Here is a 27,058-nt window from a genome sequence, read left to right on the forward strand (position 1 = left end):
GAAGAAGAGTTAGGCGACCTCAGTGCTAGGTCTGCCCCCAAATACTTGTGTGCTTTCTCCTCTGTAGGCCTCGGATTCCTCATCTGTGAAAATAGTCCATTGGCTGGGATGATCTCCAAGTTCCTCTTTAGTCTTCATCACTCTCTGGTTCTACGGGTTATATTCTGTATTCTTTTTTTGGTAGGGGTGTGTAGGCTGGGGTGGTGGACACCCTTGGTCTTCGAAATGGGGAACGCAGACTGGAAGTACTTTAAACTAAAGCTGGCCACGGCACTGGGTCTCCAGCTTCTTCCCCTGTTCTGCAGATGCCTCCCTGGAGGGAATCAGTGATGTGTATGTAACACCTACTCAGGGGAATTTTAAAGGAAATCTGTGACAAATGACTCTGTTATCTAGGGGGATTTGTCATTTTCCTCAGAACTGCAGAGTTGCTTCTCTGACGGTTTGCTTTTCTGTGGTCCAAGGTGGAGTGTGGAACTGAGGCTCTTCACTGTCCCTCGCTCCTTTTCAGGAGCAGTGTTGTCAGTGGTGTTACTTTGACTTGTTGAAGCCAGATAGACAAAAAGAATACATTAGGTCCTTCACACCCACCATGGAGTTCATGTTCTCATCCGTGACAATCCTCTTCTGACTTCCTCCTCTATTAATAACACTGTGGTCCTCCTATTGACCTAGACCAGAAACTGCAGAATCATTCTTGACTCTCATCCTCAAGTAGCTATCAAGTCCTCTCTAGGCTACCCATGTTCTATGGCTTCAGTTCATCTTTTTCTTCGCTTTGCCAGGCGCCACCCTACCTTAGGCTCTCATTGCCATTTAACTGGACATCTGAAGCAAGCTCTGAACCTGAGAGAGGCTTGAGCTACTACCATTTGTGAGGCTTCCCATATATTGAAAAAAGAAAGAACTTCAAAGCAGGAATATGAAAATTCAGTCTGTGTATCTTTTAAGAAATTAATTCTTTTAATACACACAAAAATAAGCCTTACATCTGTACTATTTACAGGTCATCACAAGATACATTAAAACATTATTCATCTATCAAGGATAAAGTGAAACCGTTCCTCTCATCCTTTTTAATGTAGTTTTTCTCAGTTTTTGTGCTCGACTGTGGTGCTGCAACCTTACTCCTGGGTTCCGGGGTTCTAACAAAGGCATTCTTGTCGGAGGATAGTTGCTAAATTGATGTTTCTGTGAGAGGACTAGGGCTGGGGACCTCCTGTCCTGGAATCTTGCTAATGTCACCTCCATTATTTGTTTATCAGTACCACATTGCTTGTGGAACCTGAGTTTAAAGCTGTATGGAGAGCATCTTTCAGTCCTGTCTCAGTGGTCCTCTCTGATTGTACGCAGAGCCTCAGTTGGAGATCATCAGAGGTTTCTTACGATCACGGCGCTGGCCACATGCCTCCTCTACCCATGGCAACTGCTCTCCTTTCTGCCAGCCTCCCTGTTCTTGTCCCTTTTACATAGTTTGGCAGGATTAAGCTTCTTAGAGCCCAAGTATGATTATGTAATATTGCTGCTGAACAATCTTCAGGGGCCTAATAAATGAAGATAACACTTTTCTTTAATATTTTGTCCTAGCTGTTGTCTGTGTGGTTCACTCTCCTTTTATACAGCAGTAGACCTTTGCAGTTCACCACGGACAGGTGCAAAGAACTTCGTGATTCCCAAATTAGTGATTACAGTTAAAGGCGATGATGTTTATGCTGTCTTCTTCTGTCGATTGAGGTAGAATACCTCTTTCACAAGGTTTATGAGGAATGCTTGAGAACTATTGGTTGCCAGCTGTGTTTACCCATTATCTAAGAAGCCTTTATTATTTATCAACAGCACAGGCTTAAATTGGCACCATAGCTGAATTATGAATGATATAATTGAAGTTGCATCTGTTATATTAATAAGTATGAAAGAACTACTCTCTGACACTCTCAAATCCAAATGAGTTATTTCCTTTTTGCTAAATTCTCCCTGGATGTCAGCTGGTGACACCCCTTGAATGATGCTCACGCTGCCTACCATGTTCATTTCTATGTATGTTTAAAAACAGTCCTTTCCATCCTTTCAGGCCCAGCTTTACTGCCAGCTCTCCCTGATTGCTTGAACAGGAAGGAGACACACACTTCCTCTGTGCTCGCAAATGCCTAACACCCCTCTTGAGGTGCTTTTCTTATTCTGCTTTGGGACGGACTTGTTTGTGTACTTCTCCCTCCTGCCATCGCTCCCCGCAGCCACTCTTTGAAGGCAGAGGCTGTGTCTTTGTCCTCTTTGTATTCATCATAGCAACTAGCAGCACCATGTCCTCTGCATGGCCGGTGTAAGTGACAGTTATATCAGAACAGTCTTCAGAATTCGTGTTCTTAACTAGATGAAGGCAATGGACCTTCTCTCTAGTAAAATAAAATAGACACTTGTGCACACAGATTTTACATATAGTTGCAGAGAGTTTTTGGATCCACTAAAGAATCATTTGCCTGTCTGGTCAAACCTCTACTAACTAGGCAGCTTAGAACGCATTTTTAGAAAGCTCTTCATGACCCGTGGAGTATATGTGTGCTTTTTCCCAATGTTAAGCAAACTTCTCTTTCAAGTGTTGAGCTACCCCCGCTTTTCACTAATTCCATAAAGGAATTGAAATTCAGAAATACATCATTTATGGGGAAGTGGTTCTGTTTTCATCTGCTCAGCCTTATTTCACAAAGTCATGAGATATTAGTACTAGGAGGATCTCAGTCCTGCTTGGGCCATGGATTTAGAGAGCTTGCATTTTTAACACACTCCCTGGTGGATTTCGAGGTAAAATCCTTGGATTTGGGAATCGGTGTTCTAGATCAACACCCTCATTTTATTTTGTCAGACAGCCAGGTCCAAAGAGGGAAAGGGGATTTGCTTTAGGTTAAAGGATCGTGGCCCGGCCAGTCTGACTGCAGATTCACTGTTCTTGGAACTAGAGAACGCGGCGTTATACAAGAAGTGTTGAGCAAGTTGATCCCATGATGGTCAGCATATTTATTTTATTTGGCTAAAACAAGGAAATACATATAGGCCTTTCCTAAAATACATAAATCAGCAACAACAGGGCAAACTGACCCTTGCCTAACTGGGAAATGAATTGCCAAATAAAGCGCCAGTAGTGGGACATTTATATCTGACGAGTTACGTGTCTGATGGCCTGACGAGTGAAGTGGCATTCTGGGATGTGAATAACTGCCTTTGAACCGTGGCCTAGACAAAGGCTTCTCAGGGGTTGCTCACTGAGCTTTTTGAGTCGTAAGTGAAAATTCACAACCTGACTTGTGAATTAGGTATCTGAGGGAAAGGCCATCGGCTGTGTTTTCCTTTGATTGTTTTAGGATTCTCACTGATTGCTGGATATTCTGTTCTTCCTTTACATGTGGCTCCTAGAGAAACCATTTCCTGAATGCAGTGTTCTAACAAACAAACTCCACAGAGGCCTTGGTAAGCTGGGTTGTCATTCCTCACCTCCCAGCAGCACTGGACAGATCTGGGGTCAGTAATCAACATCCGGGCTTATTGGCTCTGGCCGACTGAGCTCACACCCACGCTCGCTTGGCACTCTGATGGCACGTTGGGAGGGGATTGTGTTCAGACCCTTTGCCTAAAGGAGCAACATAGGTCAGTGTCAGCTTCACAGTTTGTCTCATAAATGCAGGTTAGGGCTGGAGAAAAGAGCCAGAGTGGAAAGGAAGAGAGGGCTCTGCCTGGCACCCCTGCCTCCTCCAGTGTTCTTGCTCTTCCTCCTGCTTAACCACGCTTATCCATTCTCTGTTGTCAACCTCAGTGTCACTTCTTCAGGGAGGATTTCCCCAGCTGTTCACGCCAGGTCAGGCCCCTGGCTACATATTCTCGTATTTCTCTGTGTGCTTCCTTCATAGCAGTGAAGACAATAAATAATAACTTATTGTGTAGGTGGTGGTGTGTGTAACCTTGGTCCCCCCTACTAGACTGTGAGCTCTTTGAGGCCCAAAGCCTTTTCTGATTACTTAGTAATCACTCTGGCCCAAGGCTTCAGTCTATCCAGAGCTCCTACAGTCCTGCAGCCCTTCTGGGACTGGGCTGAACAAATCATCGACACTTGGTAGTGTTCCTTGCTCAGGACCACATGGGGTTAGTGGGTCCCTACTCCTGATCTCAGAGGCACCTAGCCACAACTTGAGGGCTTCCTGTGGTGAGTAAAATTAGAGGCTGTACACCTAGTGGTTAAGTGGGAGCATGTTAACAGCACCAGCCTCGGGTTTAAGTTCTGGCTCTACTACTTTAACTAGCTGTGTGACCTTCACAATTTATTTAACCTCTCTCAGTTTTAATTTCTTCATCTGTTAAATGAGAAGATTGATGCTTGCTACTTCATAGGTTGTTGTGAAAATTAGATGAAATAAGGCCTATAAAACATCTCACCCAGTGTAAATGGAGCTGTAGATTCTGTTTTTAATTTTTAAATATCATCACGGGTTTGATGGCAGTCTCTGATGTCCACTTCCTCAGTGTCCAGTCCTCCCTGACAGAGTGTGCTATAGAGTGAATGTCCATGTCCCCCTAGGTTCACATGTTGAAACCTAATGTCCAGTGTGATGGTCTTTGGAGGTGGGGCTTTTGGGAGGTGATTAGGTCATGAGGGCAGAGCCCTCGTGAATGGAATTAAGGCCCTTATAAAAGAGACCTCAGAGAGCTCCCTTGCCCCTTTTGCCATGTGAGGACACAGCAAAAAGACTTCTGTTTATGAACTGGGAGGTGGGCCCTCACAAGACACCAAATCTGCCAGGTCTTGATCTTGGACTTCCCAGCCTCCAGAACTGTGAGAAATAAATTTCTGTGGTTTATAAGCCACTCAGTCTATAGTGTTCTATTACAGCAGCCCGAACGGACTAAGGCAGAATGTATTCTAAACCATAAGGAAGGGAGGAAGATGTTTGTTAGGATTTGTTTACTGGGGGCAGAAGTTGCTGAAGTGAGAATGTGATAGAAAGAACCATGCCTAAGGGTTAGCGTCGCCATCATGGCTGGGTGCCCTCCGGTGTGTACCTCCCTCTCTGGACTTCTCTGTTCCTTCTAAGTGAGCATTTTGGATTAGTGCTTGATAATTTCCCAACATTCATCCAACTGTAAACCTCCGTGAGCTCAAGATGCTGCAAGCTGAGGCTGTTTGAAGGTGGGCTGTGGTAGCAGAGAAGGGCAGGGGAAAGCAGGAAGGCAGTTTGGCATGGAGATGGCAAGCACTTTGGTGTCATGTGGCCTGGATTTGGTTCCCAAATCCACCATGTAATAATTGTGTGTCCTGGGGCAAATTCTTTCTTCTCCATAAGCCTCAGAGTCCCCATCTGTAAAGTGGGAAGAATGACGTAAACAGCTTAGCGCCCTCCTGGGTACAGAGTAAACTCTAATTATGGCAGTGCCCTGGAGAGTCCAAACGGTGTGTACGGTGTGTGTGTCTCTGTGTGTGTGAATACTCAATGTTTTTTATTTCCTTCTTTATTGCATTTATTCATCAAATTTGTATGGAGTGAGCACCAAGTGCCAGGCTCAGTGTGGTGTGCTACGGACACTGCAGTGACTGAGACCAGATCGCTGCCTTCATGTTGTTTAACGGTCAGTGACTGTTGCTGGGGGTGGAGAGAAAGATTCTGAGGGATGGGGTGGTTTTCTTCCCTGCTCTGTGATCCGGGCACTATTTTGTTCACTCCTGTAGAGGGTCACCCCATTTTCATCAGAGTGACTGTGAATGTGAGCACAGTGGTCTGGACAGTGGCAAAGTATGCACACCTTTCTGAATGCTTCCTGTGGATGGGCCAAGTGCTGCGCTCCCTCTGGATCATCAAATGAATTTTCATGCAACTCCTGACTGTGGGAACTCTTAGTACCCCATTACAGGTGAGGAAACCAAGGTTTATAGGGGTTAATTAATTTGCCTATGGTAACACAACTAGTCAGTAGTAAAGACGGGATTCCCATGGCTTGTGACTGAGTTCTGACCCACTTGGCCCTTGCGGCTGTAGTGGTGTCCCTAATAAAGCCACAGTGTGGAAAGTGCTTGATTTAGACAACCTGTATCCTAGCTTCTGTTGCTTAAGTTCCTGCTGGTAAATGCTTTGGAGATTAGCCTCCCCTTATTTTCTCCAGTGAATATAAGTGTTACGGCTGAGGCTTCCCACTAATGTGATTTGCTTATAGTGTTTTTGGCTGTTTTTTGAGGCCAACTTTTCAAACTAGAATTAGACTACAAAAATTCACTCAGTAGCTCCCTGCTTTGGATAAATGAAAGTCTACTCAATAATTCTTGAGAAGGAGGCCCAAGAACTACCTTGAGGGGCCTGTTAGATGCCAACCAGGGATCTCCACGTCTGATTGGCCTCTTTCCTGGGCCAGCCTGGTGCAGAAGAGGACTGGACAGCCTCCCTTTAGACGAGTCCACGTTGAACACAGCTGTGAATGGTCTGTGTGAGAAAAGCCAGGGAGCTTGTCAAAAATAAGTATTTCCTCGCTCTGTCCCTGGAGTTCCTGATTCCCTAAATCAAGGCCAACGCCAGAAATGAGTGTGTTGTCTAAGTGTCCCAGGTGATTTTGATATGCAGCCTATTTTGGGAAATAGAGCTTGGCTTGCTTTGAAATGGCTGGGTACCTATGGAATACTTATACCTCCTCTCCCCCACCACTTTATTTTTTAATGAAATTTTTTTTAGAGTAGTGCTTAAAAGCAAGGACTTTGGAAGGAGGCCAACTTGGGTTTCAGCTCTGACTCATTGTTAGGTGAGTGTTCTCGGGCGGGGTACTTAACCTCCTTCTCCAGGCACCCGCATGCGGGTGGACGGCAGCATCTCTGTTGTAACAGTGTAAATCCCTGTGAAACACGGTGCCTGGCACATAATTGGTAGCTGTTATGACAAATACTAGTAATAACAAGTCAACCAGAGGCCAGAATGCTTGCTAGGGTTTACCTTAAGTGATTGGGGCAGGTTCAGGAAGCCCCCCCAGGCCCAGAGCTTTGGGTGATCTAAAGCCTATCTTAGAGATGCTTGAACCAGCCCTTGGACTTTGGGTTTGTGCAGAGCCGAGGGCCTACTATGCTAGGTCTCGAGCTTCCTTGAGTTGTCCAACTCTTTGATGATTGCAGTGAGGGCTAAAGCTAGGGGGATTCTGACTTTGCATCACTCAGTATGAAGTGGTGGGAATGTGTGTGCACCATAAGCCACATCTTTGTTGCCGTTTGTCTACAACCTGCCTTTGCAGAGGGAAAGGGGTGCCCTTATGCAACTTACAGCCTATCTTCTAAGCTATTCTGGAAGGTTTTAGGTTATATAGGCTTCTCCCAAACTAGCAAGGAGCCAGGTCTGCCTCTCCTGTAGGTGCAGGAGACATACTGCCCGGCTGAGCCCTGATTTGGGATTGCTGGCTGTGCAACTATGCACAGATTACTTAGCTATGCTGTGCCTCAGAGTCATTATCTGAAAACTGGGGGCAAAAACTTGTGCCCAACTATATTAGTTTTCCATTGCTGCTGTAACAAATTATCACACACTTAGTGGCTTAAAGCAACACAAGTTTATTATGTTACAGTTCTGGAGGTCAGAAATCCTAAGGTCAAGGTGTTGGCAGGGCTGCATTCCTTCTGGAGGCACTAGGGGAGAATCAATTTTCTTGCCTTGTCCAGCATTTAGAAGCTAACCATTTTCCTTGGTTTCTGGCCCCATCCACCATCTTTAAAGCCAGCAGTGTAGCATCTTCCAGTCTCTCTCTCACTCTGACCCTCCTGCCTCCCTCTTAGAAGGACCCTTATGATTACATTGGGCCCACTGGATAATCCAGGATGGTATCCTCATCTCAAGATCCTTAATCACATCTGCAAAGTCCCTTTTGCCATGTAAGGTAACATATTCACAGATCCTGGGAATTAGGACGTGAACATCTCTGGTGGGCCATTATTCAGCCTACCACACCAACTCAGAGAGCTGTTAGGTGGCTCATCTGAGACAATGCATGCAGAGTGCTTACCACTGTCCCTAACACAGTCAACACTTAGTATGCTGTTACTGTAACTGCGATTACATTCTCTTGGCTAAAGAATGCTACTTCATTTTATCTTTCTTCACATGCTTGTGTTCTAATAATATTTTATTGTATTTATTATTATTGTTATTAGGAATGACTGTTATTTGTTGAGCTTTACTGTGTATCAGCCACTGTATCATTCCTCGTTTAGAAAAGGGCCCTGGACTTGAGAGAGATGGCGTGAACCCTCCAAGGTTTCATGTCTAGTGAGAACCAAGGTCTGTTTCACGTCAATGCCCTCACCCTTGTGATCTTCTCCTTGTTCTTCTTTCGGTTCTTTGTTGGACCTCAGTTGATTTCTCACAACGTTTTAGAGCATAGCGGAGGCCTGTCTGGACACTGTCCTGATAGAGAAGGCCAGTGTCTTGGGAAGCAAGAGGAACTTCCCCGGCTGCCCAGCCCTCTTCCTCTTGTGAGACTGCGGCTCAGCAGATTCACTTTCGGAGCCTGAGTAATCCCCTGCTTGCTTCCACCCGCGTCTGGGCGGCACTGTGGTAGGCCATCACCAGCTGCTTCTCTTTGCCCTCTTGGTGCTAACTTTTTGGGTGACCTTTGGCCCTCTCTGGGCCAAGGTGCTCTTAGGCCTTTCAGCCCCCAGCCTACCTAGAACCAGTTCAAGACAAACAAGCCAACTGTAGGGGACAGCTGGGGAAGGCAGCCCTTGTCCTGTTGTACTGGTTTGTTGCTTGGAGAGCAGGCCTCAGGTGCTGGAGTGCGTGGACTAGGCTGGTCCTTAGATGCACCGCTTGAGCAGGCACATTTGAGTGTGGTGTCCCTGCCTCCCATTCTCTGTGTCCATCTCCGAGCTTCCCTTCTTTGGCATGTCATTCTCTGAGGGTCTTCTGTACGTTCTAGAATGACTTCTTTCTGGTTAACCTTTCCCATAGTAAAGCAGTTAAGAGCGTGGGCCCTGGTCTCAGACATACCTGGGTTGGAATCCCAACTCCCCCATTTACTAGCTCACATTCAATTTTGCACAAATTACTTGACTTCTCTTAGCCACAATTCCCTGTTCTTTTAAATGGGAATAGTACCAACCCGATGGGATTTTCAGCACAGTACCGTAGAGCATATATGTGCACAATAATAGCTAGCTGTTATTTCAGTCAGCTTCCACTCAGCAAGGTGAAAAGAAATCTGATTAAAATAATTCACTGGAAGATGTGAATGGCAGTAGGTTTAACCCTACCAGAGAGAAACTTCTTTTGCCAGCAAATCCTTAAGTCCTTGATTGGGACTGGGATAGGAAAGAACAACATAATACCTTTCTTTCTTTCCCCTGGTGGGAGCAGGTAAGAGAAGCTGGCAGGCAGGTGGGCAGGCCTGTTTCCAGTGCCCTTGTCCATTCTGGTACCCGTCTGCATTCACTGAATGCCAGAGAGAAGGGACAAGCAGTTTAGCACTCATTTTCCACCCTAGGCCAGGCTTTGTTAATATTTTCCTCTTTGCTGCTGACCCATCATGTCTAAGGGAAACATGGGTGTTGCGCCCTGGGGTTATATCCTCGCAGCTCCCTCCTCAGAGAGGCCCTTTTGTTCTGGGAGGAAAGGAAACTGGCCCAGCCTGGAAGGATGTGCACCCATGAAGTCCTTCAGATCCCCCCTATTCCCAGATCAACCAAGGCACTGAACTTTACCAGTGGGTCCCCAACCTGCCTGTGCATCAGACACATGCAGGGAGCTTTTAATGTGCACTCTGGGGTCCCGTGCAGCTGGGGCCTGGGGTGCAGTGTCAGTTCTCTACAAATCCAGCCTCCTCTGTCTTCATCAGAACACTTTGTGAGGCACTCTGTCTCTTACAGGTGATCCAGCTCAAATATTCCCCCTGGGTGAGTGACTTTCTCTTTCCTCTGAGCTTTCCTGGGTGGTGGTCTGGCCTTTTTCTTGCTGGGCTAGAAGGTAATCGTGTGTCTGTCTCCTTGAGCAGAATGGAGCCTGGCTTGCCTAGCTTTGTGTCCCTGCATCTAACACAGTGGCTAAAACATAGTAGGTACCAGGAAAGGTTTACACAAAATGTAGCTTGTTTTGAGTCACTTCTTGATTTTTTTTAGCTTCTAGTGCTCTACTTATACAGCAGGTTCTCAGTAAAAATTCTTAAAGTGAATGAGTAGGACACAGCTGAGGGCCTAAAGTTGCTACCAGGCCATTCATTTATCAGCCATTTACCTCTGATGTCAGCCCCTTCCTCACTTGCTGGCATTTCCCTTGAGAAAACAATGGGGTCTGCGATGCCCTTTGCAATTCTTGGCCCAGATCCTCCAGATTTGAAACAAACATCTAGCTTTTGAAGAACAGATTCACTATTTTCTTCCTATTTGGTACCACCTTTTGTATCTGTTGTTCACTGAGCATTTGCATTTAGCTTAGAGTGAGGGATGGGAGAGCCCCAACAAACAAACAGGAGAATTAGAAAAAAAGTGACTTTGATCCACTCCCTTTCTCTATTGCAGACGTCTTAACAAATGATTTAGTTTTGTCTACCTGCCACCGAATGGCTTTACTATCACTCTGGGGTCCACACGAGGGGGTCTGTTGTGTGTGTGTATGTGTGTTTGTTTGTATGTAGCTGTGTTCCCTTTATCCATGTGTAGTCACTTTCATTTTGTAGGTACCCAACTATTTGTGGCATATAGTTATAGAGGTAATGAGTATCCACAGATTACCCCTTAATGTAAATAGTTTATCAAAATTATAACTAGGCTGTAATTAAACTATTTTCTTTGTTCCTATTTCTATTAAACATAGACCCTTTCTAACCTGGATTGGAGTAGTGGTTGTTTAGGCAAAGCCACGTCTATGGAAATTTAATGTGTGGGGCAAGTATGGGAGCTTTGGGAAACCCTTCCATGGAGTGTAGAGTGAGGGGTCTGGGACTGTTTTAAGAAGTTCTCTTGAAGGATAAAGTTACTCTTGGAGCTAAGCCTTGGACAGGAGTGAGTGGTAGGTGAGGGCTGAAATAGGGGTATTTATAGATGTTGTTCAAAGCCCCTAAGGTGCCATAAGCAGCACACGTGCATGGTGAGCACATGCTTGAATTGGCTGCCTGCATTTCCTCAGCTTCACCTCCACCGCCTGGGAAAGTGCCCATGGCTCCTCGTTGCCCCGTTGCTGTGGGAATCCAGGAGTTATTTATTGGTGGTAAGAGTTTCCTGGTATATCTTGAACTTGCCACCTCCACATTTCTCCCTTGAAACTCCTTGGGGGTTAGGGAGGAAAGTACAGAGAGATTTCAGGGGAATTTTAAATATTTGCCATCAAGAAAAGATAGAGAGCTGAGGCCTGGTGCCCATAAACGGGCAGGTGCCTCCCCTTCCAGCCTCAGTCCTGGCTTAGCCACCCCACTTGGTATCTGCCCCTCCCTTTCCATTCGCCTTCCCCCTTTTAGACCATTCCTGCCTTTCTCAGTACTCTGCCCTGAGGAGTCAGCTGAGCAGCCTGAGGTTTTCCACTAAGTGTCTGAAGAGGCACAGGTTGGCCACCTGCCTGCTTTCCTTCTGCATCACTCTCACTCTTCTTTCTCCAGGGGACACCACTGCATGGCAGACATCAGGTTTTGTGTTACTGATGCCCCAGTCGTCCCCATATGCTGCCAAAGTCTTTCCTTGGTAAGCTTGACTTTCTGGTCTTTTAAGGACAAATCTTCTTCTTCATGGCCCAGCCCCAAAGCACCGTTGAGGGTGCAAAGTGTCTTGATGTGCCGAAGGAAACTGTTAGTACCATCGTACAGCTCCCGGGCTCCCTTCACTCTCCCAGTGAGGCAGCCCTGCTTTGAAGGCACTGTTATTTAAAACACATTTCATCAACTCCAATTTAATGAGGGGTTAATTTCAGTAATCATTATTGTCACTTACGGTGAAGTTTATAATTTTGAGCTTTTTATGATTATTCCTGTTTCCCCAGCTGGATTATCATCTTCATTCAAGGCAGGGAGCCTGCTCATAAGATGCTGTATATACTACAGTGCCTTGCACATGCAAGTTTCACACTACATTTAGTCTTGTTAGTGGAGCGCTGCAATGAACAGTTCAAGGCAGAGAAGTGCACATAAAGCTGCCCAGTCTTGGCTTATTGGCTTTCTATTCTCTCCCCACTCATAGAAGGTCACCTACGTGACCCTGGTGCTCAGAGGGCTGCCATTTTGTGATTAGGAAACCATAGGAGTCATTTTGGACCTTTGTGTGGGAGGGGGGTCCTACTATTTTCACAAATGCGGGGAGCAGCACCCCACGCTCATAGCTCCAGCGGTACCATTTGTGTTGTCAGGGATGTGGAGAAGCTCCTGGAGTTGTCTATAGAGGCCACCTTGCATCAGAGGAACTGTCATTTAAAAAGCAATTCATTAGTTACTAAGTCCATATTAGGACTTAAACAGAAATAAAAATTTGTCAATTCACTTCTCGTCTGACTCTCCTGACAAATCAGTCTTCCCATTTTTCTGTGATATTTTACACTCCTTCTCATTTGCAGGCATCATGCTGCCTAGCTGGACTTCCGGAGTAGGCTGTAATTTTGTACTTGGTTTTTTTTCCCCCTTCAAGGTTAAGTTATAAGCTTTTCTTGGCTGCCACAGTCCTTGTCATTGTTGATGGTTTAATTATAGCACCAAGTGGATTACAATTATTTGATCACCTGACAATTACCTTATTTTTAGCGTTTCACTATTATAAAGAATGGGTAGGAGGCAGAGGGAGCTCTTATTTGTTCATTTTGACCTATGTGTCAGTCATTGTGCCAGACACTTAATTATCTCATTCATTCCTCTTAAAAATTATTTGTGGAACTAAGACTCAGGCAGGTTAAGCACCTCAGTAATACGAGCTGATGTTTATTGAACCCTTACTATGTGCCAGACACTTTGCTAAGAACTTTTCCTATGATCTCTCACATCGCGTTACTCCCTATGAAGTACATATTACATATCCATGCTGCAGGGCATGTTAAAATTCCAGGGTTTGTTGAAATACCTTGCTTGAGGTGGCACATCGAACTTGGAGAGGGCAGATTTGAACCCAGGTTTGTCTGACTCAAAAACTCACGGTCACTATAATGTCAGCTCCATGAAGGTGAGTTTTTTCCTCCTGTTTTTGTTTGCTGCTGTGTTCCCAGTGCTGAGAAGAATGCCTGGCACTTAATAGTTGGTGCTTAATAAATGCCTATTTGACCAATGACTGAATAGTTTTAACACTGTGTAAGCAGCCAGAGGGCAGGCTTCTTCACCTCCCAAGTCTTTGCTTTTCTACTGCGTCACTGTCTCAGGTATAGGTGAGTAGAAGATAAATTTGCATATACACACACACACACGAGTATATATATATATATATATATATATTTATGAATTTGTGTGGGTATATGTGATCTTTTTCTTTCTTGTGATTTATTTGTCAGGATACATTGTAAGAAGTGCAATTACTGAGGCAAATTATAGAAACATTTCATAAGTTATTAAGAATATATTAAAATTTTTTTTGATGGTTTAAGTCAGTGTCTTGTTACTAGATATGTAAAAATAGTCCACTGTCACTGCTACCTTGCCAGCACTGTTTAAAAATATTCTTTGCTAATATTATATAGGAGTACATTGCTACCTCAATATTTTAATTTGTTTCTGTTTCATTATTTGCTTTGGGATCTGCTATGAATTATCTGTTTAGCAAGATATCCTGTTTGTTTTGAAGCTTAGTGCTGCTAACTCCTAAACCTGAATGTTTTTCAGGTCCCAGACCGGTTGTGTTCCTGCAGCACGGCTTGCTGGCAGATTCCAGTAACTGGGTCACAAACCTGCCCAACAGCAGCCTGGGCTTCATTCTGGCAGATGCTGGCTTTGACGTGTGGATGGGGAACAGTAGGGGAAACACCTGGTCTCAGAAACACAAGACTCTTTCGGTTTCTCAGGATGAATTCTGGGCCTTCAGGTATGTTTGAATTGATTATGACAAAGGTCTGTTTCCCTAGGACCCTTAACCCAGACACACGAGGAGGCAAATAGATGGGTAACTGAAGATCATATGAGAGGAGAGACTGATGGCTCATGAAAGGTTTTAAACCTTGTTAAGAATTTAATAAATCGCAGTAAGGTAAATGATTACATTTAAGAATTAGATTCACATAGGGATTTTTGGTTATTTTGGTATTCTGGCAGTGTGGAAGCTGCTGGGTAGATTGTGTCCCATAACCTTCGTCCTTCTTCCATAAACATGCATTTCAGATGTTCACTTTTTTATTTCCAGAAACTTGCCTCTTCTCTCTCTTACTTCTGGTTCTGCCAATTAATCACGTATGACATTGGGCATGTTGCATTGGCCCTCTGTGCCTCAGTTTTCTTTTTGTAAAATGGAGATAATAAATACCTATCCCATAAGGTCACTGGAGGATGAAAGGAGAGGATATGGAGAAAGGGCCTGGCACATCATAAGTGGTGGCAACAATCAGCTCATCCATCTCCTGATGACATGTGCCCAGGTCCAGGGCTGTGTCGGTACCAGCTATTAGAGAAGGTCAGTACTGTGGACTCCTTCAGGCTGGTTTCCCATCTGTAAAACCAGAGCCTACCTAAGGACATGAAAATACAAGAATGAGAGCTTTTACCAACGGCGGCATTTACTAGAATATGTTTATTGTCACACTATTTGTAAAAGTGAAAAATTGGAAACTACTGAATGCCATCAGCAGTGAATGGATAAATTAAGCGTCGTATATTTACACAATGAACAACCCACAACTATATGCGACAGCACGGATGTAGCCAGATACAAAAGAATATGTACTGTTTGATCCCGTATATAGAAGAGTTCAAAAATGGGTAAAAGTAATTTATGGTGAAAAGATGAGGATAACAGTTACCTTCAGGAGGCACGATTAGAAGGGAGCTCTGGGGGGCTTCTGTGGTCTTGGTATTGTTCTGTTTCCTGCGTTCAATGCTGGTTTACCCAGCTGTGCTCAGTCTGTGAGAACTCATTAAACTGTGCACTTACCATTTGTGAGCTGTTGTATTTGTCTGCAATGCCTTAATGAAAGCGTTGCTTTTTTGAATTACAGTTTTGATGAGATGGCAAATTATGACCTACCAGCTTCAATTAACTTCATTCTCAATAAAACTGGCCAAGAACAAGTGTATTATGTGGGTCATTCTCAAGGCACCACCATAGGTATGTATGTTATAAAGATCGGAAGTTAATGTCTTATTACAGAGTTTGCATTAGTTCTTAAAAGTGAAATATAAAAAAATGTTAGTTGAAATACTGTTTTGTTTTGATTTTTTAATACGCAGCAGATGGGCCGGCCCCGTGGCACAGTGGTTAAGTTCACACGTTCTGCTTCTCGGCAGCCCAGGGTTCACCAGTTCAGATCCTGGGTGCGGACATGGCACCGCTTGGCAAAAGCCATGCTGGGGTAGGCGTCCCACATATAAAGTAGAGAAAGATGGGCACGAATGTTACCTCACGGCCAGTCTTCCTCAGCAAAAAGAGGAGGATTAGCAGTAGTTAGCTCAGGGCTTCCTCAAAAAACAAACAAACAAAAAAGAACAAAATAATACCCAGCAGAAATAATGAATAGGGCAAGGAATTTTGGTAATATTTAGTCTTCTCTAGAAATTCAGACTTTAACATAAATAGATAAGCATGGTGTATGGTTCTCTTGAAATGGAAGGAATTAGTGTAAGCCACAGCCTATTATGTATTTTCCTAGTTAAGCAATATGGGGATTTGAGAGGGAAGAAAGCAAGAGGTTTTATAAGCGCAGAGACTTATATAGAAAACAAAAAGACACTGATTTTTAAAGTTAAGTGGAATAAAACTACGAAGATGCCATGTTACACTTTATTTACACTTTTTAAAAGTCATATGAATTTTTTATTCTGATTATAAAAGTAATGTGTGTTCGTTGTAAATAAAAATATAAAATTTAGCAAAGTTTAAAGAAGAGAAAAATTGCCCATAATTCTAGCAAACAACAGTTCCTCTGGTTAGAGACTAAGGACCTGTCTCGTTAGTGGAGTTAAGCATTTTTCTTCATTTATATTCCTTCTTCCATGACTTACCTACTTGTGTCCTTTGCCCCACTGCTTTCTATAGTGACATTCTGGGGCCAAGTTTAAGGCAAGAAGTAACCTGAGAGGAACCTAAAAGATATTTAAAGCTAAAGCATTCTAAATGTGTGGGTTCCTTTTGAGTCCTTGGTGACTGATTTGCAAGCCTCCGTAAATCATTCACAGGACAGGCAGGGGGCAGTGGGGGATGGGGCGGGGGGATGGAGCTGTTAGGAATAGTAGTCTTTCCTTCGATCGCCTTACATTATTAAAGGAACAGGGAATATCTTCTGGTTCTAACAACCTGGATTTCTTCCAGTGCATATCTACGTTGAAATCTGAAACAAGCACTTAACCAATACTTGATTTACTAGTTTAACCAAAGTCGGTGTTTGCGTACATTAAAGTTCAGAGGACCGCGTTTAAAGTGTTTTGCCACATGGTGGCGACATTGTTTGCATGGTTCTCAGGTGGCTACTAGAGGGCGCAACGCGTGACAGCCGTTGGCTTTTCAGAGAAAGTCCCAGAAGATGGAATTTCTATCATCTTCCTTTTGTTCCCACAGGTTTTATAGCATTTTCACGGATACCTGAGCTGGCCAAAAAGATTAAAATGTTTTTTGCCCTGGCTCCTGTGGCTTCACTTGAGTTCTGCACTAGCCCTATGGTTAAATTAGCAAACTTTCCAGATCTTCTCATTAAGGTACTTTAATTCCCTCCCCTGACCCCGGACGCCCTCCCACCCTCCCGCCTTGCCCCACAAATTTCCCTTTCAGATCTGAAGAATTGGCCATTAAAGGAAGAATTTTTGCCTTCCTTCCCTATGTTCTTCTATCAGTGGAACAGTGGGATTTCTTCTCTCCATGGTTTTTCTTCCCCTCTTCACCCCTGCTTCCAGATCCTGGGGAGTCAGGGAAGGTGTATCATTAATTCTACACCAGAGCCCCACATTCTCATGGTGAACATGTCAGTGCGACTCTATACCCACCACACAAAGAGAGCACAAGCAAGTCTGGGAGAATGGAGCTTAAACCTTTATTACAGGCAGGGAGCCGGTACATGGGATGGGAGACAGGGACTGTGCTGTTCCCACATGGCTAACCCTGGCCACACTGTGGGCTATCTAAAGACACAGTTACTATTATATTTTATAATGTGGTCCTGAAACACAAGCCACTAACTTCATCGGGGTTCAGCCCTAGAGCTGTGTGATCCCCAAGCTCTGTTCAAGGAGGAAGCAGTTTTATAAGAAGGAGTTGACAGCCAGCTGAGGCCAGATGGTCCATTATGCATGCACTATATATGTTTTATGTATGATATATCTATACACACACCCAGCCGTGAAATCCCATACAGGAATGTATACTTAAAATCTGGTATAACATATTCCTGTGGCCATTTAAGAGACTTTCACAGGAAATACAGACTAGACTCTGACCTCAGAATCCAACTCTCACCTAAGATGGGATTCTCTGCACTGGTGACCAGACATGCAGATAAGATGTGTCCCCTCAACCAAGTTGATTGATAATGCCTTGGGTAATAGAAGCATTGATTTTCATTATGAACAACTCAGAGATTACAAATAAAGTACCCTTCGACTACCAAGGCTTCTTTTAGCGCCTTCCTAAGAATTAAGCACAGTGCTCAGCTTGAGATCATCTCCTATGGACCTTGTGTGTGAATTTACATACATACATACATAGGTCCAGAGAGAAATGTATTATTTTGTTTTAACGTAGACGGTATCCAACTATGTATGTTGTCCCTCGGGCTGTGGTTTTCACTCTTGGAGCGCTATCATGTTAATACATGAAACTACCACATCCTTTTTAACTCTGCGTAGTAAATTTTCCATTGTAAAGAACTGCTACTTACTTAACCAGACTCCTGTGGTAGACATTTAGGTTGTTGCTAATTTGCCGTTGCTGATTCCTTGTGCCCTTTTTTATGGAGAACTGAACTTGCTGTGTTTTAGGAATCTTTTTAATTTAATTTAATCCTCAGAGACTGTAATTTAGTAGCTTTGCAAAGACACAAACTCCCGCTCCCCACCTGGTAGATGGTGACTTGTTAAATCTGGAGTGGCGCCCAGGATCTGTGGTTTTATGAAGCACCCTACTTGATTCTAAGGTAGGCTAAGTAGACTGATATTTGGGAATCACTGTTCCACACAACAGTGTTTTGTAATATCCTGGGACAGTGATAAGCGCAAGAATAAGTGTTCATAAAACCTTTCAATTAGTTGCTCTGAGTATATGTTGCTTCTATGAAAGTTGAGTGTCCTAACTCATTCTCAGAATACACAGTTATAAAGACATCACAGTTGATATGAGCAGGGCTGTAACTGTGTAAGGAATTTTTTTCTGTATATACGGTCCTGCTTTGATGTAATCTTCAGTGGAGTTTGCCATAAGTGTTTCGGTAACAGTTCTGAAGTGCAAGGTCAACTTCGCCTTCTTTGTTGGTCAAAAGGAAAGCTTGGTGATTTAAGTCAGTGATGTATTATCCTATTGTTTTTAATAGAGAATCTCAAAAATATATGCATTTTTCACACGTGACCATTACGTAGACTCAAAGCCAGGAGTTTTAAATATTGGTGCCTTTTCCTGTTGCGTGATGTCTGCAGGTGATATTTACTTCTTGGTTCTCCCCAGCTAATCTTAGTGTGATTAGTCTGGAGAAGAGGAACATTCAAGAAGGCCTGGTATCTGTCTTTAGAGATTGGTTAGCTGTCTTGTAGAAGACAGATGTGACAGAGATCACAGGTTGTACGTGGATGGAAGTTGCCTGCAGACATGTTGAATATGGTCCATACAATGTTATAATTTTAAATTGCTTGCATTTTTTAAAAGCAGGATATTTAACATTGAAATCTTTTTTTTTTTGAGGAAGATTAGCCCCAACCTAACATCTGCTGCCAGTCCTACTCATTTTTTTTTTTTTTTTTTTTTTTGCTGAGGAAGATTGGCCCTGAGCTAACATCCATGCCCATCTACCTCTACTTTATATGTGAGACATCTGCCACAGTATCGCTTGGTAAGCGGTGCGTAGGTCCGTACCTGGGATCCGAACCTGTGAAACCTGGGCCACCAAAGTGGAGTGCACGAACTTGACCGCTGCGCCACTGGGCTGGCCCTTTAACATTGAAATCTTGAAAATTATATTTTGGGGGAAAAAAAGAAGCTGTGTATCACAGAGCAGTTGTACACGTTAGGCTGAGCAAAGGCTTTCCAGTTCACTGCAGTTCCCAGCACTCCCTAATCATCCCTCTGGGCAGGGTGGCGTTTTACATTTGCTGTTTTACTCGTGTACATGTACAGGCCTGCCTGTGTTAGTTTGTTAGGACTGTGAGGAAGGATCTGTTCGATGTCTCTCCCTGGCTTCTGGTGGTTTTCTTGGTGTTCCTTGGCTTGTAGAAGCATCACCCCGATTTCTGCCTTCATCTTCACATGGTGTTCGTGTGTGTGTGTGTGTGTTACCGTGTCCAAATTTCCCCTTTCTGTGAGGACACCCGTCATACTGCGTTAGGGCCTACCCTAATGACTTCGTCTGAACTTGATTACCTCTATGAAGACCCTATGTTTAAATAAGGTCTCATGCTGAGAGACTGGCGATTAGAACTTCAGCATATCTTTTTTTGCCAAGGGTGAGGGGAGACACAATTCAGCCCATAAAACTGCCTTTGTAGGCATTTGAATTTTTCATTCATGCTTGCCCCTCCAGAGGGTAGGCATCAGCAAAAGCGTAAATTATAAGGGGACAAATTTAGGTTCAAAATAAAAAAAATATCTTTTTCCTATTTCTTGTTGCGCAATTACGTGAAGATCTGCCTTGGGGGCATAGTGATTGCTCTGGAAATACTTGAACACAAATTCCGTGGCCATCGGTCAGGGCTGACGTAGACCAGGAGTCAGCGAACCTTTTCTGTAAAGGTCCAGACAGTAAATATTGTTGACTCTGTGGGCCCTGTGGCCTCTGTGGCAACTACTGAGCTCTGCCATTGTCGAGTGAAAACAGCCAGAGGCAATGTGTAGAGAAGTGAATGTGGCCGTGTTCCAGTCAAACTTTGCTTATAAAAACAGGCAGTGCTGGGGGAGGAGGAACGGGCAGTTACTGTTTAACGGGACAGAGTTTGAGGTATTGAAAGAGTTCTGGAGATGGATAGTGGTGGTGGTTGCACAACAATGTGAAAGTCCTTAATGCTACCGAACGGAACACTTAAAAATGGTTAAAATGGTAAATTTTGTGTTATGTGTGTTCTACCATAATAAGAAAAAGGATTAAGAAACAGGCAGTGGGCGGGATTTGGCCCACTGGCCAGTAGAATTGGATTAGTTGTATGTGCTTGATCCTAGTCTGAACGTCCACTGGTTACCGCTTCTCTCCTGAGGCCATCCGTGGAGACGCTTGGCACATGTCTCTGCTTCTGAGGCGGGTCGTGGAGGCCGCGTACCGGAATGAAAGGCTGAGGTATTCTTGGGTTTCTTTTTATTTTGTAGGACTTATTTGGGGTCAAAGAATTTCTTCCCCAGAGTAAATGTTTGAAGTGGCTGAGTATCCATGTTTGCACTCATGTCATTCTGAAGGAGCTCTGTGGAAATCTCTTCTTTATTCTGTGTGGATTTAATGAGAGAAATTTAAATATGGTATGTATGTTTATGGTAAGACTTGCTGCAAGCTTTCGGAGATTTTATTGTATCTATGAATGTGCTTATTTATGTTGGAGGATGTGGGAGAGGCAGGAAGGACCTCCTTAGACCTCTAAAGGATTTCGTTTCAAGAGGCTCAGAATGAGCTTCGGCAAGTGCCTGGAGTACCATCCACTGCTGTCCTTAGGCCAGCCCTTGTCAACTTCCTGCATTGTACCTGTATGGAAACTATTGAACGAGGAGGTCTGTCATAGTTTAAGTCCCAATATTTATATTTATTCTAGTGATTTGTTTCTTTTAAAAAATTACTATAAGTCTGTTTAAACTTGGAATGGCCATTTTTTATACATTTGTGTATTTTGTAAAATGCAAACCCTTGGCCAGCAATATGCTGATGTTGCTAAATATGTTTGTAGTTTGTAATGTAGCATTTTGAAAACAGGTTTTAAAATTCTGGAATGAAGGCTCTGTGGAATTTTTTTTTATGTGATATTAGTTTTCCTTGTTTCTTTTTTTTTAAACCTTTTTTTTTTTTTTGTGAAGATCAGCCCTGAGCTAACATCCACCACCAATCCTCCTCTTTTGCTGGGGAAGACTGGCCCTAAGCTAACATCTATGCCCATCTTCCTCTATTTTATCTGTGGGATGCCTGCCACAGCATGGTTTGATAAGCGGTGCATAGGTCCGCGCCCGGGATCTGAACTGGCGAACCCCAGGCTCCTGAAGTGGAATGTGCAGACTTAATGCTACGCCACCAGGCCAGCCCTTAAGTTTTCTTGTTTCTGATGATAAAGGCAAGGTGTGATTATTATATAAAATTTTGGAAATTCACTAAAGTACGAAGAAGAAAATAAAAATCACCAGTAATCTTAACTCATGTAGCTCCATGGTTACCATATTGCTATATTCCTTCATATGTACTCTGTGTGTGTGGTTATACATATTTTTATAGGACAAAATTTTTTTCCAGCTCTTAATCCCATGTATTTGAGATTGTGGCTCTGTAGTTTTTAATGCATTAAAGTGCAAAATATGTTTATCATCAATGCCTCCTTAATGCTGTTTTCATTCTTTATTTCAATTTGTTTTGCAGTCTAGAGTGGCTGTGTATACAACACATTCTCCTGCTGGAACTTCTGTGCAAAACATGTTACACTGGGGCCAGGTAGGCATTCCAGGAGTGCATTTGGGGTTTGTGTAAAGTCAGCGTTAGAAGGATCAATGCATTCTATGAAACACTTCTCTGCAAGCCCTTCCCAAATGGAAAGAGCCTGTGCACAAATCTGAGCTGGCTTCCTTGCCCGGAGTCCTGGGTTCCTGTTATTGTGTTTGGGTTGCTTTGTTATCCTTCCTGGGGCAAACTCTACTATGTGTAAGTTCACCAGACAGCTATTGGGGTTGACTTCTTTCTTTTCTTTCCCTTCCCTCTGTCAGTTTTTCAGCAAGTCTCAGATGTACTTTATTTCTGTGTGGCTTCATAAAGCAAGATTTTAGAGCAGCTTTGGCGATAGAAGCTGCTATTTCAACATTAACCCATGGGCACAATATGCCTGAAATATCAGTGGAGCTAAACCAATGGCGGACATAAATGGGAACCACCAGCTTTTAAAACAGAATTTTGATTGTTTTATCACACTTCGCAAAAGTAATGTATGTTCACTCTAGAAAATTTAGAAATTACATATAGGCAAAAAATAATAAAAATTCTCTTAAGATAAAAGATAAAATTATTCTAATCTTACACAGAGATAGAAAATGTGTACCCAGAGATACGAAATGTCTCTGAATTCTACTCTGTACCTCTTGCTGCATATCACTTCAGAAAGGTGTTAAAGATATAGATGGAAATAGTAGTTGTCTAAATAGATTAATTACTCTTTTATAACCTTTTTTTCACCTAACAGTATATCAGAGACTTATTTCTACTTCAGGACATATTTTTGTACAATTATTTTCTCCGCAACTTCTTTTTAAATAAGAAATAACTCACCATTTAAGCTCCCAAGCAAGATACTATGGGTATCTTAGATAGCAATTTCCAAACAACTGGCAGTCACTGCCTGTGTCAGAATCATGTGAGTTGCCTTTAAAAGTATACCTTTTAATAAAATATTGTTTAAAAAAAATAAAGGGAGTTGGGTTCATGGTAGAGCAATTGGATTGGCTACAATCCAGACTTTTAGAAACAAAGATTCCTCGTGTCCCATTCCTGGAGATGCTAATTCATTTGGACTGGAGAATTGGTAATTTATTTTCTTAAAACAGCTTTATCGAGGCATAAGTGACATATGATATTTAAAGTGTACAATTTAGTATGTTTTGACATAGGTATACGCCGAAGAAACCATCACTACAATCAAGACAGTGAACATATCTATCGCCCCCAAAAGTGTCCTCATGTCCCCTTTTGACACCCTCGTCTCCCTCCTCTCCCCCTAAGCTATGACTGATCTGCTTTCTGTCATTATAGGTTAGTTTGCATTTTCTAGAGTTTTGTATAATTATGCAGTTTATACTTGTTTTTGTCTGGCTTCTCTCACTCAGCATAATTATTTTGAGATTCAGCCATGTTGTCATGTGCATTAGTAGTTCAATCCTTTTTTTTTTGCTGAGTCGTGAGAATTTGTACTTTTTAGAAAACTCTGCCCAGTAGATTTTTCTGCCCAACTGGATCTGGGAAGCACTGATCTGGAACATCACCGGCGCTTTAGTATCCTTCCTCAGTTGTCCCAGGAACCCTGTCTGTTAGGAGGGCCGTAGTTCACCTCTTCCTGGGCTCATCCCTGAGGAACCAGGCAGGACAGTGGCTGAGGCTCTTAGCCCCATGTAGTGACTGTACGGCCCAATGTTTAATGCCAGTGACTCAGTGCCAGCGTTTGCTGTGGCTGAGAAGAGGGGCATCTGGACTGTAGGTCATTCACGACATGCTGAGGAATACACTCTTCCCTCTTCAGGAGTGTCCTGAAACCTTCACAAGTCCTCAAGTTCACAAATGTTCAGTCAGCCCCTCTTTTTTCCTCAGCCACATTTCTGTTTATAGCCACTTGTTTTCTTTGTGTCCCCTGTCATCAAAATACTCCCACCCTTTGAGCATTTTTACCCTCTTACCTAATGGACATTTTTCAGAAAGGCCCAATTTTGGTCGCCTCATGGGTTACTGCGTTCTTAACGTGGAGGATGACTGAAGGTAGAGGCTGAGCTTAGTGACCCACCAGCTTCATGACCGTTGCAGCCCACATATGGTATGCCACATGGCTCAGCAAAGTACAAATGACCACCAGACTCCACCTTTCAGGGGCTTTGGGAATGTGGCAGCCAAGGCTACTCTGTTGTATGTTACAGAATGGTGACCATTCACCCTTCGGTGTCACAGGCCTCCCCTGGGCATTGGGTTGGCAGTAGAGCTCTTGGATCAGCTGCAATCCAGGCCTCCGCTCTTGTCCCAACCCCTTTTATTGAGCAGCTGGCCGGGCTCAAAGGCTGCAGGCTGAGGTTCGGAACACTGCTCTGGGGCCCAGTTGTGACCTTGTGGTTTTAGGTGCTAACCACATTGGAATGTGCCTCATGAACATTTCCAAAGCCCAGATTCACTGCGGGAGGCAGCCCTGACCTTTGCTCTTCTGCTCCGTGTGTCATCCCTTTATCAAGAAGGTAGTTGCTTTGTACTGCTATTTCATAGGACCTCCTTGAGTCTCCCTTCTCTGGGCTGTTGGCCAGGGGCTACCACTCTCTGCCTATCAAGGACATGCTGGTGCAGGCAGCCCTGGTATCTGCCAGGAGAGGCTTCTGCTGAAGGTGTGCTGGGCCTGGATGCTGGCAGGCTGAGGACTACAGTTCAGGGGTGAAGTTTGGGGGTTCCTGTGGCAGGAGTTTGGAGGTGCCCTTAAAAGGCATTTTCTTCATGATACATTCAGAAGTTTACTTTTTCTTTAAATAATTAACATTCTTTTTAAGTGTTCTAAAACCTGGTTCTTTGCTGAGGGTTTTTTTTTTTTTTAAGATTGGCACCTGAGCTAACATCCATTGCCAATCTTTTTTTTTTTCCTTCTTCTCCCCGAAGCCCCCCTGTACGTAGTTCTGTATTCTAGTTGTAGGTCCTTCTGGCTCTGCTGTGGGGGATGCTGCCTCAGCCTGAGTTGATGAGCGGTGATAGGTCTGTGCCCAGGATCTGAACTGGCGAAACCCTGGTCCGCCGAAGCAGAGCACACGAACTTAACCACTAGGCCACAAGGCCAGCCCTCTTTGCTGAGTTTTTAAATTTAGTTTCTAATTCTTCTTACTCTCCTTATAAACCTGACAAGTTTCAAAGACCCCCAGAGCCAAGACTCTCATTACTATCTCTAGCTCCCCTGTTGGCTGTGCCCTGAGCCCAGACACTCGCTCCTGGTTTTTTTATTTTTTGAGGAAAATTACCCCTGAGCTAATATCCGCAGCTGATTCTCCTCTTTTTGCTGAGGAAGACTGACCCTGAGCTAACATCCATGCTCATGTTCCTCTACTTTATATGTGGGACGCCTTCCACAGCATGGCTTGATAAGCAGTGTGTAGGTCTGTACCTGGGATCTGAACTGGTGAACCCCGGGCTGCCGAAGCAGGGCGCACAAACTTAACTGCTGCGCCACCAGGCTGGCCCCACCTGTTTGAAGAAGGCCAGTCCTAACATATCTTTACAGTATTATTCAGCATTACTTAGGGTGCTGTAAGAAAATACAGGTTCTTGGGCCTCCTCAAGACTTAGATTGGGAATCACAATTCCGGGGGGTATGTCCCTGGGATCTGCATTTTAATGAGTACCTCATATGATGTGATGTTCTCTTTTACTTGAAACTTACTATTTGAGAAGACAAAACAAAACAAAATATACATTAGGTAGGCTCTTTAAAACATTGTAAGAAGGCATTTAGTATAATTTTTATTATACATGTAATATATGTTCATTATGAAACTTTTAAAAATATGTGAGTACGAAGAAGAAAATACTTCACCCATATGTCTGCCACCAGGGATAACAACTATCAGTATTTTGGTATTGTAGGGGAGGTAAAATTTTTCCTTCACCCTCTTAGGGTTTCTGACTGGAACTGACATAAAACAGATTAGCAAGAGAAAAGCATACAAATTTTGTTTACATGTACATGGGAGCCCTCACAAGAAAAATGAAAACCCAAAGAAGTAAATAGGCCTAAATGCTTATATACTAGGTTGAACAAAGAGTAGCAATTGTGGAAAAGTAACTAAAATATATGGGGAGATTTAAAGGAAGTAAAAGCTATTTTAAAAAGGTCTTTTTATACAGATTTCTCTCAGCTTCCACTCTTAGTCTCTGGAGTTAAGAATATTTCTTCCTCCTGATATAGGGAGGGCTTCTTTCACAAGGGAATTTCATCTCCTGCTTTTAGAAAGAAAAAGGAAGGTCAGAGTACCCTCCTTGTGTCTGCTGTTTTTCAAGTGCCTTTAATTCAAAATAATCAGTATGCCAGTATGGCGTATTTTGGAATGGCGTGTTCTGAACTCTTACAGTATAATCTTATAATTTTTTGGTATAATCGTTTCCATCACAAAAGTAGGATCATGCTATTTGCACTTTTTGGTAACTTTCTTTTTTATTTAATGAAACAGCAGTATATTTGTTAGATACAGGCTAAGTTGCTGTATCAGAGATCCAAAATATAGCCTCTAAATATATAGTTTTTCTTTCTCATGATACAATCCAGACATCAGTGGTACAGGATTGTCCTCGAGCAGGTGTGACTGTGCTCCAGGAAGTCATGCAGGGACTCAGTTCCCTCCATACTGTAGCTCTGCCATCCTTGGGCTGCTGTCCTCTTCCGCCTGGTTAAAGCTGGGTCACCTCCACGTCTGTTCTAGCCCACAGGATGGAAACACATGAGGGATGTGGTTCCTATCCTGGCAGCCATATGCTGAGTGAAGCTTTAGGGATTCTGTTACTGAAAGGGAGAAGGCATGAATGGGCCCGGGGAGGGGAGTGGGTAATTAGTGGTCTCTGCCATAATCATAAATATCTTTCCAGGTCAATAACTAAATTTTAAAATATTTGTGTTCGAGGACAGTTTTCTATTTCTTGAACTTATTATTATTTTTGCTATGATAGGTTTTTTTTTTCAATAGTAAAACATTCTGGGACAACTATTATTGAATTAGAGATCTGTCCTTATACATTAGGCAGATTACTTGCTAAGGATACCGTCGTAGAAGTAGACTTAGGGGTCGGAAGGAAAGTGTACTTTTTTTTTTTAAAGATTGGCACCTGTGCTAACAACTCTTGCCAGTCTTCTTTTTTTTTTTCACTTTTTT

At 43.3% G+C, this 27,058-nt stretch overlaps 1 protein-coding gene across 9 annotated transcripts in view; it reads left to right on the top strand.

Moving 5' to 3' along the window:
- Nucleotides 1-27,058, top strand: part of LIPA (lipase A, lysosomal acid type) — a 277,601-nt gene that overhangs the window by 246,156 nt on the left and 4,387 nt on the right. For 4 of the 9 annotated variants that reach the window (XM_070487561.1, XM_070487565.1, XM_070487572.1 and 1 more), the window contains 5 exons: nt 13,780-13,978; nt 15,102-15,211; nt 16,658-16,794; nt 20,594-20,740; nt 21,837-21,908. In XM_070487561.1, the coding sequence (XP_070343662.1) occupies nt 13,780-13,978; nt 15,102-15,211; nt 16,658-16,794; nt 20,594-20,740; nt 21,837-21,908 (665 nt within the window). Of the gene's footprint in view, nt 1-3,408; nt 5,611-5,710; nt 5,893-6,701; nt 6,769-11,589; nt 11,672-13,779; nt 13,979-15,101; nt 15,212-16,657; nt 16,795-20,593; nt 20,741-21,836; nt 21,909-27,058 lie in introns of those variants that run through there. The other 5 variants (XM_070487585.1, XM_014842417.3, XM_070487581.1 and 2 more) reach the window with 5 other exon arrangements.

Source organism: Equus asinus, chromosome 2 (genome assembly GCF_041296235.1).
Source record: "Equus asinus isolate D_3611 breed Donkey chromosome 2, EquAss-T2T_v2, whole genome shotgun sequence".
NCBI classification, from domain to species: Eukaryota; Metazoa; Chordata; class Mammalia; order Perissodactyla; family Equidae; genus Equus; species Equus asinus.